The 13,276-nt window shown below is 39.2% G+C and overlaps 1 protein-coding gene across 2 annotated transcripts in view; it reads right to left on the bottom strand.

Annotated features, from left to right (window-relative positions):
• Window positions 1–4,892, bottom strand: part of TMEM30A (transmembrane protein 30A) — a 29,249-nt gene extending 24,357 nt beyond the window's left edge. For both annotated transcript variants that reach the window (XM_036413659.2, XM_036413661.2), the window contains exon 1: window positions 4,355–4,892. In XM_036413659.2, coding sequence (XP_036269552.1) covers window positions 4,355–4,885 — 531 coding nt within the window. In that variant the 5' untranslated portion in view covers window positions 4,886–4,892. The remainder of the gene's footprint in view (window positions 1–4,354) is intronic.
• Window positions 4,893–13,276: the final 8,384 nt, after the last annotated feature.

Genomic DNA, 13,276 nt, shown 5'->3' with positions numbered 1-13,276 from the left:
AAAAAAAATAATCCCAAACCTCTTAATTTCCAAGAGTAGGCTTCTAAGCAACTGCAAGTCATGTGAATATTAAAAATCTTTAAAACTTCTTATCATAAAGTGCTTATTGTTTAGCAATCTACAAAGCAACTTCTACTCAACGCAGAAATGAAATTTAATCATCTTAAAAATCTTGGAATCTAAGAATCCAAGTTGTACAGGAGCAAAAACAATAAAAAAAAAACTGTATTTTTATCAAAAACAAGGGAAATAAATAGGATTAAATATAAAGTAACAAAAATAAGATTTGGAGTTTTCTATCAACCGTGGGAGGGGGTGCTAATCCACCACAATTTAATGAAAATGTATTATGAACACTTTTGGCAGTACATGGTACATTAATGTTTAGTTTTTTAATTTACTCTGAATAATATCCTCATCAAATTCTAACTATATAACTTCACACTGACAAATGCCTTTGGACAGAATACCTATTTTTTTCTAGTTAGCTCGATTCAATTAATATTACCAACAAGAGCCTTATCACTAGAAACACATTGTCTTTGCGGTAGAAAAATCTGCCTGACTCCTACAATTGCCAAATTAAAGAAAATATTCATTTACTGCTGCTAATAACATATGAAGATAGTAAACCTTAGGCCCTAGCTGGGGTTATGAACCTAATTGGGATGGAAGGGAGATATACTGCCTAATATAAGCATTAACATTTAAAAACATCTTTTATACATCTTTGTCAGGTGAGTCCAATGTGCTGTACAACAGTAGTAATTTTTTAGTATAACATTTCTGGAATAATCATAAAGGCCCACTGATTTTTATACTTAAAAAGTTTGGATTTTTATAATACTTTAAGCTGTATTATAAAGGAACTATTGGCAAGATTCCTTTGGCCTAGTGATTTGACTAACACAAAAAACAAATGTTCTTAATTTAAAAAAAAAAAAATGAGGAATAAGCTAAGAGGTGCGAGCAATTTACGGTATGAAAGTAAATGTCGGCAAGAACTTTTCATTGCTCCTTTACTTTAAATAACCCTCAGCATATTGTAAACTAAACTACCCTGTTTCCCCGAAAATAAGACAGTGTCTTATATTAATTTTTTCTCCCAAAGTTGTGCTAGGTCTTATTTTCAGGGGCTGTCTGATCTTTCCATGCACTAGGTCTTATTTTCAGAGAATGTCTTATTTTCAGGGAAACACAGGTAGTATCTAGTAAAGGGCGGAGAGCATGCTGAAGAAAGCATGTATGTTTTGGGAAAGCTCCCTAGGTTTTTCTCATAATAAACTCCGGGCTCAATTCAGAGTCAATTTTCTACATATTTAACAGCCAAATTAAAAAAAGAAAATTGATTAAATTCCCACAGTTTATTTCAGTGTTGATTACAAAATTCCTAATCAGTTCCACTTTTCATTTCCTCTAGTTCCAAAGGTGATGCAATTTGGATATGCAGCATTTTTTAAACATCATATTAAAGTTGGAAGTCATACAATTTTAGAATTACCGTATTTTTCGGACCATAAGACGCACTTTTTTTCCCCCAGAAGTGGGGGGGAAAAGTCCCTGCGTCTTATGGTCCAAATATAGCCTACACATATACTTTAAAAAAAAAGTTTTTTACTTGCCCGGCTCTGTGTGGTCTCTGTGTGCTTGCCCGGCTCTAAAATGGTTCTAAATGCTGCTGTTTACTTTACAGGGTTGATTACATGTGTTTATGACTGTAATGTTGGGTTTTAATGCACATAAAATATTTTAGGACACTATTTGTTTCAGAATCTTTTTTTCTTCATTTCCCTTCTCTAAAAACTGGTGCGTCTTATGGTCCGGAGCGTCTTATGGTCCGGAGCGTCTTATGGTCCGAAAAATACAGTAAGCATCACCTTAGAAATCATCTAGTCTGAATCTTTTGATTCTTCAAATAAAAAATCTGAGACTGAAAAAATATGCTTAGGGTCACTAACAGAGGTGGAACTTCAACTCTAATGCCTTGACTTTTAACTTCAGTGTCCTCTTAACTAGACCAAGCTGCAGTAGACTCTTCAAGCCACTCTAAATCAGAAATATATACATAAGAATTAAGAAATTTCCATGTCACCAACTACTTAGTATAAAGGTGAAGAGCCTTATTTCATTGCAAAAACTAAAAGCTTTAAATAAATATTTATTTTCAGCCGAAACCGGTTTGGCTCAGTGGTAGAGCATCGGTCTGTGGACTGAAAGGTCCCAGGTTCCATTCTGGTCAGGGAATATACTTTGGTTGCGGGCACATCTCCAGTAGGAGGTGTGCAAGAGGCAACTGGTCAATGTTTCTCATCGACGTTTCTAGCTCTCTCTCTCCATTCCTCTCTGTAAAAAATCAATAAAAAAATATATTTTAAAAATATATATTTATTTTCATAGTATAATAAATATTAACAAGAGGTGAGTCTGATAATAAATACCAATCACATAAAATTGCAAATTATTGCCTCTTTCATTATCATCATCTTAAGAAGTTTAAATAAGATGATAAAATATCTAATGTTAAGTTATTTTCTTCTTACCTCCTAACACTGAGTAACAATCCTAACGTAGTGAAGAAACTTAAGGTTGGAAATAAAAGACATCTGGGTTTGGGTTTCTGCCTCAATTTTACAATATTCTTCTAGCTTACCACCAAATGTCAACCTCTCTGTCTCCATTTCTCATCTCCTGATTAAGAATCATAATAATATAGTAGCTATTATACAAACTTAATACCAAGAGTTTTATCTACACTGACTCTAATTCTCATACTTTTAGAAGATAGGCATTATTTATGTATTTTACAGATAAGGAAACTTGAAGCTCAGAGAGACTAAGTTTTCCAAGAAACTGAGCTAGTTAGTGACTAAGACGGAATTTAAACCCAGCTCTGCCTGACCCCAGCCCAGACAGAGCCCATGGTCCTTGCAATACATCACTTTACTTATATCCCTGGTCCTAGTGTAGCTGGGAGAACAAGAAGTACTACATTTGAAGGACTATTAGGGAGATAGAAATGATAAAACAAGTAAAAATGCATACTGAAAAAAACAGACTGATACTTTCTCTAGTTATCAAACTGAAATTTTAGTAAAATATTTAAAAACGATGCTATAGGTACTATTCTCATTACTGATAATCTAGAAGTGTACAATTAAACACTATACAATTAAAAATATATATATTGATTTTGCTTTCGGAGGTAAGGTAAATTAAATTGGAAAACAGGTATTTTTATGCCTATTGCTGTGGTTGAAAAAAAATGACTCTGAAAGCCCCATTAAATAACACGCATAAAATAGAAGGGGAATGACGACAATATAACCTAATAGAAGAAAGAAATCAAGGTGCCAGGCATTACCCCTTCAAACGGATAAACATACCCTCAGATATTCAAGGAAAAAGATGACCAGACACCTAGACAAAGTTTCACATTCTACTATCAACCCATCCTCACCACTGCAGATGGATGCATATCCTATGATCGCTGCTTTGACAATTCAAGATGCTTCCCCAAGTTTCTCTATCCTGCCTTACAGCAGCAAAATACTCAGTCGTCAGTGTACGACTTATTCTGTGACCATTCACTCTTTTTTTTTTTTAAGTTTAAAATCTAGGAAGAACAAAAAAACGAGGGCGAATGGAGGGCATGATTATTAATAAACACAGCCTAAAAGCATACCGCGGAACTGAAGTTTCAGGTTACCTTTTAACCTCTATACGTGCCCTACCACTGAAAGCATCAATTTGCTCGAAACAAAAGGTCCTTGTGCACACTTCGGTCACTTGTCCTAATTGTGACCTGGAACATACAACGTCTTTAGATAAGAAAATCACCTATATACCTCATGCCTGACTCTGGTCCTCCGCCCAACAATGGCCCGGGTGTCCACCTCTCATCATTCATTCCCACACGGGTCACGACCTTCTGACTAGGTCCATCCTCCCAGACTATAATCGCCAGATACAACTTTTTCTTTCTTTCTTTCTCTCCCCCCCCCCTTTCTTTGTTGGTTAAAAATAAAAAATAAAAATAAAAATAGAACCCCTCACGGAGCCACATGAACCGCGCACTACAGGGGCGTTCTCCCTCTGACCCACCCTCCGCCCTAAACGTCCATCCCGCCTCTAATCGCGCGAATCGGAAGAGGAAGCGCGGACAGCACTGCGCGTTGGGAAAGCCGGCGGAGAGAAAGGAGAAACTGAGGCAGCGGGGAGGTGTGGGGAGGCGAGGACCGGGGTCCGCCTCCCGAGGGCCGAGGACGGAGCGGGGGGCCCGGCGGCCGGGAGGGCCCCGCGCCAGGCAGCGCCCCGCCCCGCCCCGCGCCGCCCGCCGCCGCCGCCGCCGCCTCACCTCGATCTCGCGGATGTTGTTGGAGGTGACGAAGATGCCGATGCCGATGGGGATGAAGATGAGGCCGATGATGAAGAAGGTGGGCAGCACCGTGCCGGCCGTCAGGATGGGCTGCCAGGCCGGCAGGCGCTGCTGCTTGAAGGCCGTGTTGTCCGGCCTCCGCGTCTTGGCGGCGCCCCCCGGCGCGCACGGCGGCCCGCCGTCCACCTCATCCTTGGGCATGTAGCTCATCGCCGTGGGCGCCCCGGGCGCGGCTCCGCCGGGCGCTGCTCCGCCGGGCGCTGCTGTGCGGCCCAGGGGCTCGGCCTGCTGACCCGGGCAGTGGAGGCGCAGGCGCCGCTGCGACCTCCGGTGTAGCTGCGGAAGAGGCGGGGCGTCCTTTCGCAGGCGGCCATTGGCCGGAAGCTGGTGTTCGCAGGGGACTCCGGACGGCGGGGGAGAGGGGGAGGAGGGAGAGGACCGAGGGGGTAGGGGAGGGGAGAGGGGAGGAGGGTAGAAAGGTGAGGGGGAGGGCGGAGGCACCGTGCTCATCTGCCCTGTGACGCCAAAGTGAGGGTTCCAAAGCCCGCCCCCACTCCCCCCCAGCGGGAAGCTGCAACGGCGCATGCGCAGCGCCGAGGCCGGGGCGCGCGGCCATTGACGCGTCTCCGCTCCATCGCCGCAGGTTCTGTTCCCACCGGCCTCCCCGCGGCGCCGGTTGCCTTGGCGACGGCCTCGGGGGGCGCGGATGGGACCCGCGCGGCGCGGACCACCCTAGGCGGTCCCGGGGCTGCAGACCAATGGCTTTCGGTGCTGGACACGCTTTGTTGTGTCTCCGAGCCCTCTCGGAAGGCAGGCAGTCGGAGCATTTAAAAGGAAGGAGGCCACACGGTTGGCGCATTGCTTGTGTTTATATATAAAACCTCGAGTTTCTCTAATGAAAATAAATCTCCATTCAAAATGCAAATAAAAACTTAAGAGTGAGATGCTTGCTGGATGACCCTTTTGTCCTAAAGCGACTCGCTTAATCCTATTATTGTGCCTCTACTCGAGCCATGATCACTTTTTTTTTTTTTTCTATTAATGGGCTTATTTTTCACGATCTTCTCTGTGTCCGCGTTTCTCCTTTGCTCGGATCTAAGGAGTCTTTTATAATAAGGTGTAGCTCTTTATTTTACACGGGATGCCAACCAATTGTGGCATTACTGCAAAATGAGATGTTGTGTAGACAGTTTAAAACTGTCAAGTATTTATTTATGGGCAGTTATATTCGTGGTGTATAAAGTGACTAAATCTTGACACCATGGTAATATAAGACCTAATTGAAAAATAATGGTAACCTCTGTTGACTGCATGGAGGGTTTTTTTTTTTCTTTTTCTTCTCTACTTCTTTGTACTTTTTTCTGTATTTTCCAAATGTCTGCAATAACCATAAATTTGTAAAAATCCTTTTAAAAATTATATACAGTCCACATTATATTGGCATCTTTGAAATCCAGACCAGAGAATAAGCCACATCATCTGAAACACAAATACCCAGAGTTTACTTTCTTATAAGACTTTGTCTGCAGTCATATTTTTGGAAGATAATTCAAGAAAAGGGAAACGAAAGAGTGCTTGGGCTCATAATTTACAATTAAATGTATTTTCAAAAATGACTACAAGTCTCAGGATGTGAGCCAATTGAATATATGGAAGATAACTAACTTGCCTGGCTTAGCTCTTAGATAATATCTATTATTTCTCAAATTCTAAGTACTGGTGACAGGACTACACATTTTGTTTTGATCTATTTAAGTTTACTTTCAACCTGACGCTCAAATGGAAAATATTTGTTTATCACAGTTAATGGAGAAGCCATGGGCTCCTTATATTTTGCTGAATTCTGTTGATCATAATGCATAAGCGTAATTTTTTTCCTCCCCATTTCTAACTATATCGTCACACGTACTAAATGTGATCGTTCCTTATGTGACTTGCAATTCTAGCATTTTGTGGAAGTACAGTCAATATTTTGCCCTCAGTTTTTGTTTGTTTTAGTGGTCTGAGTGATCATGATGTATATATCTGCTTCCTTGGTCTTTAGTTTGTCCATAGAAAAGATTATTTAACTCCTTGTCTCTTTTTTTATTAGAAATTCCATTTTGACTTTTTGAGCTGAAAGCTTTCTTAGATTCTTATCTAAAACTTACATTTCAAATGAGAGCCAAATGGATTAAATAAAAGCCTTTTCAAGATCTCATGTCATCCTTCCAGTTCCTTTCCCTTTACTGTTCCTGCCATGACAACATGCTGCTTTACTTCCACATTAGCTCAAGAGACTCAGAATTTCATTGGTTATACACATTGTTTTATGATAGTCCTTCTCAGGTAGTTTTTTAATGAATCTGTTGAAGTAATAATTTTAAAACAAAAATTTTGTTCAACATTCTGGGGCAACAAAAGAGTGGTTGTACTCACAGTGGATTAACAGTATATACATTTTTAAACTGTGGTTGCTAGGAGTGGTTGTGTGTGTGTGCGTGTGTGTGTGTGTTTTGATGACATTAGATAACATTGATGTCATTTAAATGATTATTCATTTGTTGATTCCTGGTTTAAAAAATGTATGTGGCTCAATGATATTGATTAATGCTGACTACCAAGTCAACATAGTAAGTATGCAATGAATACCTGAACCAAAATGTGTAAGTAAATCCGAAATAATAGAGCAGATACAAGTCCATGATCTGAAGAGGTGTATATAAATAGCTTTTGGAGGGGAAGTTTTATAATACATTTTTAAAATAAAATTGCTGTGTTCCAGACACTGAACTAGGTAACCAGAAACATTGAAGAAAAAATAATAATGAATAACTGATAGATCCTCTCTTCCTCCAGTTGATGGATGGACTTAAACCCCACCTGCGGCCAGACATTCCTGAGCTCTGAACCACCAATCAGCACCTGCCAGGCTTGGAGACTGAAGCCTCACTTTCTTGCTGAGAGCCTTTCATTTCTCTGTCTCTTTTTCCTTCTCTTCTCCATCTCATCACATGCACAAACCTTCACAAAAACCTTCACAATTTCAAATTAGCCTTTAAACCTTCTTTGTCCCAAACCACAGTCACCTACCTCAGTTTCACTCTCTCAACCCACAAGGCTGAGCCATTCCTAGGACTCCTCATCTCCTCATCTCCTCTATCTCTAGGAAGAATGCAGGGCAGTTTAAAAACTCAAGCGGCTAGAGGCCTGGCTAGCCTGGGAAAAGCTGCGGAGCCTGTTCCCTCCCTCCCCGCTACCCAGCCTTTTAGAAATATTTAATAGAAGGTCTGAAGCATGGTTATGCATTTTTGAAGGACATAGAAAGAAGGTTTAAACTTTAAAGGCTAATTTGAAAGAATCATACTGCCTTTTGCAAGCATTTAACCAGTACTTTGTATCCACTATGAGGAATATGCAAGTCCTGCATTTAAGAACTTATAATACATGCAGCCCTGGCTGGTGTGGCTCAGTGGTTTAGAGTGTCGGCCCTCGAACCAAAGCATTAAGGGTTGGATTCCTGTTCAATGACACATACTTGAGTTGCAGGTTTGATCCCCAGTCCCAGTTGGGGCACAGGTGGGACGCAACTAATCAATGTGTTTCTCTTGCATCCATGACTCTCTCTCTCCCTCCCTTCCACACTCTGGGGGGGGGGGGGGGGGAATAAATGAAAAAAAATAATCCCCCTGTGAGGATTAACAAGAAGGAGAAGGAAAAGGAGGAGGAGGAAGAGAAGGAGAAGGAGGAGGAGGAGGAGAAGGAGGAGGAGGAGAAGGAGGAGAAGGAGGAGAAGGAGGAGAATGAACTGGGGAGATAACTTTGTATACCAAGGCCAGTCAGTATAAGGCAGAATGGAATAAATGGACTACCGAAGAGAAACAGAAAAAGATTTTCTCATTAGAGGTATTTAGCTCTGAAGAAAATGCTGGAAATAATGCCTGGAGAAACGAAAGGAGGACTTATCTTTTTAAGAATTCATCTCTGAACTCCAGGGAACTGGGTTCCAACCATTCATTATCTGTGGAACCATGCAGTCACTGAGGGGGGCCCTGTTGAGGGGAGGAGGCCTGAGTGTTTGAAATCCTTCATAGGTTCCATGGGATGCATTAGATACAAATTTCAAAAGATTTTAAGGACAGGATATATATATATATATATATATATATATATATATATATATATATATAGAGAGAGAGAGAGAGAGAGAGAGAGAGAGAGAGAGAGAGAGAGAGAGAGCCAACAAGCATGGGGCTCAGGGAAGCAACTGCAGTCTCTACCCTAAGGAAAATCTGCTGCTCGTTAAAGGTGACTTTAGCCCAAGGCTCAAAGGGACAAATCCATTTGAACAAATCTGGTGGAAAGCTTGAGGCTCCATGCTCCTAGGAAGTCATGAAATAAACAATGACTTTTGGCCAGTGCTTTTATTCATTTGATTTTGGGCCAGTGATTTTAAACCATGCACACTGAAGGGCTCCACTCCTCCAAGAACAGAAGCCACAGAGCTGTTCTGTGGGCAAGATCTCTAACATCGGCACTTTCCCTTGGAAAGCATCACTTTGACATCTTCCGTGCCTGCTTTTTTGATATGTGTATATTTAAATAATAAACAGGAGAAACCTATTCCTTTGTCCCAACTAAGGCAAAAATAAGTTAGGTTGGCTATGGCCCACCATCTCTGGCACTAGGCTGATAAAAGAGGTCGGAGCATAACCCCACTATCACCCTCATCCCACTTTGCTAAAACCCTTACCCAACTGCTCCTGTAGAAGCTGAGCTGTGGACTGCTGACAAAACCTCAGGAGTGTTTGCTCTATTAAGTAATCTACCTTTAGAAAGTGGCAAAATAGCTGAAACCATTTTGGCTCAGCGGTAGAGTGTCGGTCTGTGGACTGAAAGGTCCCAGGTTCGATTCTGGTCAAGGGCATGTACATTGGTTGTGGGCATATCCCTGGTAGGGGGTGTGCAAGAGGCAGCTGGTCAATGTTTCTCTCTCATCGATTTTTCTAGCTCTCTATCTCTCTCCCTTCTCTGTAAAAAATCAATAAAAATACATTTAAAAAAAAGTGGCAAAACATTATTTGAATGTTTATTGACAACTAGAGGCCCGGTGCATGAAATTCATGTACTTGGAGGGGGGTCTCTCAGCCTGGCCTGCACCCTCTTACAGTCTGGGAGCCCTCGGAGGATGTCCAATTGATGGCCTAGGCCCGCAGTCAGACCTTCTTAGCACTGCCACAGAGGCAAGAAAGGCTCCCACCATCACTGTTGCATTCACCAGCCTGTGGGAGCACACTAATCACCACAGGACAAGCTCCTGCATTGAGTGTCTGCCCCCTGGTGGTCAGTGCACATCATAGCGACCAGTTGTTCCACCATTTGGTCAATTTGCATATTAGCCTTTTATTATATATTGTAGAATGCCTTTGGGGAGGATAAAAGGGTGAAGGGAACCCATAGCCAGTTTTCATCTCTTGGTGTCTTACAGTTTTTATCTTGTTAAAGAATCAAACCATAATGTAACTCAGAGGAAAAGCATCTCTGATTTTAGCTGGTCTGCTATACTGCTTCTGCTTATTCACAGTGAAAAGTACCAAATTTTTAACAAAATATGAAATGCAGAAGTGAAACTATTTTAAAGCAAATAATTTAAAATAAGGTGGAATGCTCATTTTAAATGATTTTAATTGTATAATATTATGTTCCAACTCAAAAGAAGAATATTGCACAATACTTTTATATCACAATTATTATTTTTCTCACTCTCTGGTGAGATTTTGATAAACAAAGTTGGCTTTGGAAATAACAGAGAATGTCTTAATTGGTTAAATTTCAGTAACCTGTGATGAAATGAAAGCAGGATATCACAATCATACAAAAGATAAGTACATATTCATAAATTCACTTGACTGTAGTGAAAAATAAACTTCTCATGTACTTAATAAAACTTAAAGAAAAAATTGTGAATGCTGTGAAAATAGACTGCAACTCCAAAAATGTTTAATGTACTCTTTTGCTATTGAAAATCCATTACACCTGCAAGACTTCTAAGAATAGCTGATCACATATGAAGAAGCTAACATCTGACATTTTAAAAACAAAATCTAGATTAAATAAATATAAGTTTGTACTGTTAACAAAATCTGTGAATGGTAAGGTAAAATGAACCAAATAACATAAACACACAAAAATAACCCACCAGAAAAAAAAAAATGTATCATGTCATGGCACCTAGAAATATTTCTGTTCAAATGTATGAATCTACAGCATTTTCCCTATGTAACAAACATAATGTCATCATACAGTAAAGAGGAAATGCTGAAAGTTTAAGAAAATGAAATATTGTCTGGGCCAGGTGAATCTGTTGGTTGGAGCATCGTCCTGGCACCAAAACGGTTGCATGTTCTATTCTGTCAGGGCACATACCTAGGTTGTGGGTTCAATTCCAGTCTGGGCACATATGACTGACAGGAAACCAGTGTTTCTTTCTCACATAGATGTCTCTCTCTCTCTCTCTCTCTCTCTCTCTCTCTCTCTCTCTCTTTCAAATCGATAAACATATCCTCAGGTGAGTATTAAAAACATAATAATAGTAAGATAAATAAAACAGTGGTCACTAAGCAACATTAATTGCATGGTATTCCCAATCTTATGAATTTATTACAACAATTTTTATTGTTTTTCCTCTTTGCCTTCTAATTAGTATCTTTAGCAGAGGCAAAGCACTGGAGGTCAAGAGGGAGAAATATGCCTCAGGTGCTAGTTGTGTTTTTTTAAACTTCCTTTATGTGTTTTTGTTAATTTTAGAAATGTTGCTTGTCAGATGCATGAACACACCCTACTTTGCTCTATTTTTTATTTATTTCCAGGAAAATTCAACCACATCATAAAGAGAAAAGACACAAACATATTACAATGTCTGACACAGCATTAATTTTTGCTCTGCTACTGAGTTTTAGAAGCTGGGAATTATTTCAGAATTGTTGGTATCTCCTGTTAATGCTTAAGTTAGATATTCCACACCATGAATTGATTTATGGTTGTCCTAAGATACAATTAATTGTTCACATTTGTGAACATTACAGGTATCTAACCTCTGGAAATTTGCTCTATGCACTATTTTCATTAAACCCTAATATTTTATTAAATACTTGAAAAAAATCTTTGTAGAGGATATACTCAGAAAACACTCCTCTCAAAAAGAAAAGGGTAAAATAATGGATTAGTTTGTAGTATCTTAAACTGAAAACACTGATTATGATCATACATCAGAAAACAGAATTATTCCATTCAAAACTGATTCTCATTCATATTGATGATTGGAGCTTCACTTACACTAAAAGATAGAGAAATTATGCAGCCTACAATGATATCAGACTTGTATGAGGGACAATTTTTTCAATTGAATGTGAATATTGGGCTATGACTATTTATGATCTTGTTTATTTATTCATGAGCTAAGGATATGACTATTTGTTGTTTTCTGTTTGCTGTTAATTTTTAATATTGTGTTCTATTTCAAAACAAGTTTTAAAATTTTTAAATTAATTGTAACCATCTGTCACTTTCATTCCACTTAGGTTTCAACAGAGTCTTATTCATGGCATGGGCAGAGAAAAGCTCAGCATCCATCTAAATGACCAGTTACACTGTCATCCTCACTCAGCATTGCAAGTACCAAACGTCATTATAAACTCAGGAAAAATAAAACTTCAGATCCAAATATACATAAATTACTTGTAGCATTTTAAATTAAAGCCAGGAAATATTTAAAGTCTCATCTTTAGAAGCCTTTTTCAAAATTAGTGTAATAACATTCCCACAAGTTGAGAAAAAGTTATTTGCTTCAAATATAATCTGTGATATATCTGAATATTTTTGCTGTCAAAAATATTGGCAAAAAGGGAACTTAATTGTGAGTGAAATATATATAACAATACTAAATAAAACCCTCCCCTAGTTGAAATGTCATTCAAAAACATTTGCAGAAAACAAAACCCAAAACAACAATTTCTAAAATCTTCACTCAAATACATCTAAGTTTTCTTAATCAGTAATTAAAATCCTGCAGGTTATGTGACACATACACAATCACGCGAGCTAGGGCAAGCCCACTATAGCATTTCTTTTACTTACAAAGGTCAAAACTAATTTTACATAAAATATAGTAATTTCATATATAATACTTATTGACTATAATTTGCTAATTCCACAAGGTATACCTTAATACCTTACAAAGTTACATAGGGGAGGAAATCCAATATCAATTTTTCAATGCAGAGACTTAGTATGGACTCCCCTTAATGGGCATATAAACCTGGGTACAGCCTGTGGTCTGGAGAAATGGGCCAACAGTATTATTTGTGTGGTTTTTAGCTATGCTTGTGACACCCAGAGCATAGTTTCTTTAATCTAAGTAAAGTTACATGATAGATGATTCCTGCCTTCAGAAACTGATGTGTCAAATATTTATTTATCTTAGTTACCTTTTAAAGACTTTATTGACAACATGTCCACATTGACAAAGTCTTTAAGAATAAAAACCCTATATTAAGGCTTTCAAGTAGACTTCAGATGCACATTTTCACATAAATTTAAGTTCAACAGCAGCTGTGACATTGAGATTTAAGTAATTCATGTGCTTTTTATCTTTAAAAAATATATTCTTGCCCTAGCCGATTTGGCTCAGTGGATAGAGCATCATCCTGCAGACAAGGGTCCCAGGTTCGATTCTGGCCAAGGGCACATGCCTGGGTTGCAGGCTCGATCCCCAGTAGGGGGCGTGCAGGAGGCAGCGATCAATGATTCTCTCTCATAACTGATGTTTCTTTCTCTCCCTCTCCCCTCCTCCCTAAAATCAATAAAAATATTAAAAAAAAAAAAAGAATGCATTCTCTAACCTATATGTGATTTTTGAAAAAT

This window comes from Pipistrellus kuhlii, unplaced genomic scaffold, assembly GCF_014108245.1.
Source record: "Pipistrellus kuhlii isolate mPipKuh1 unplaced genomic scaffold, mPipKuh1.p scaffold_m20_p_5, whole genome shotgun sequence".
Taxonomy (NCBI): domain Eukaryota; kingdom Metazoa; phylum Chordata; class Mammalia; order Chiroptera; family Vespertilionidae; genus Pipistrellus; species Pipistrellus kuhlii.
Note: the sequence above shows the minus strand (reverse complement) of the source record. Positions and strands in the feature narration are given on the sequence as shown.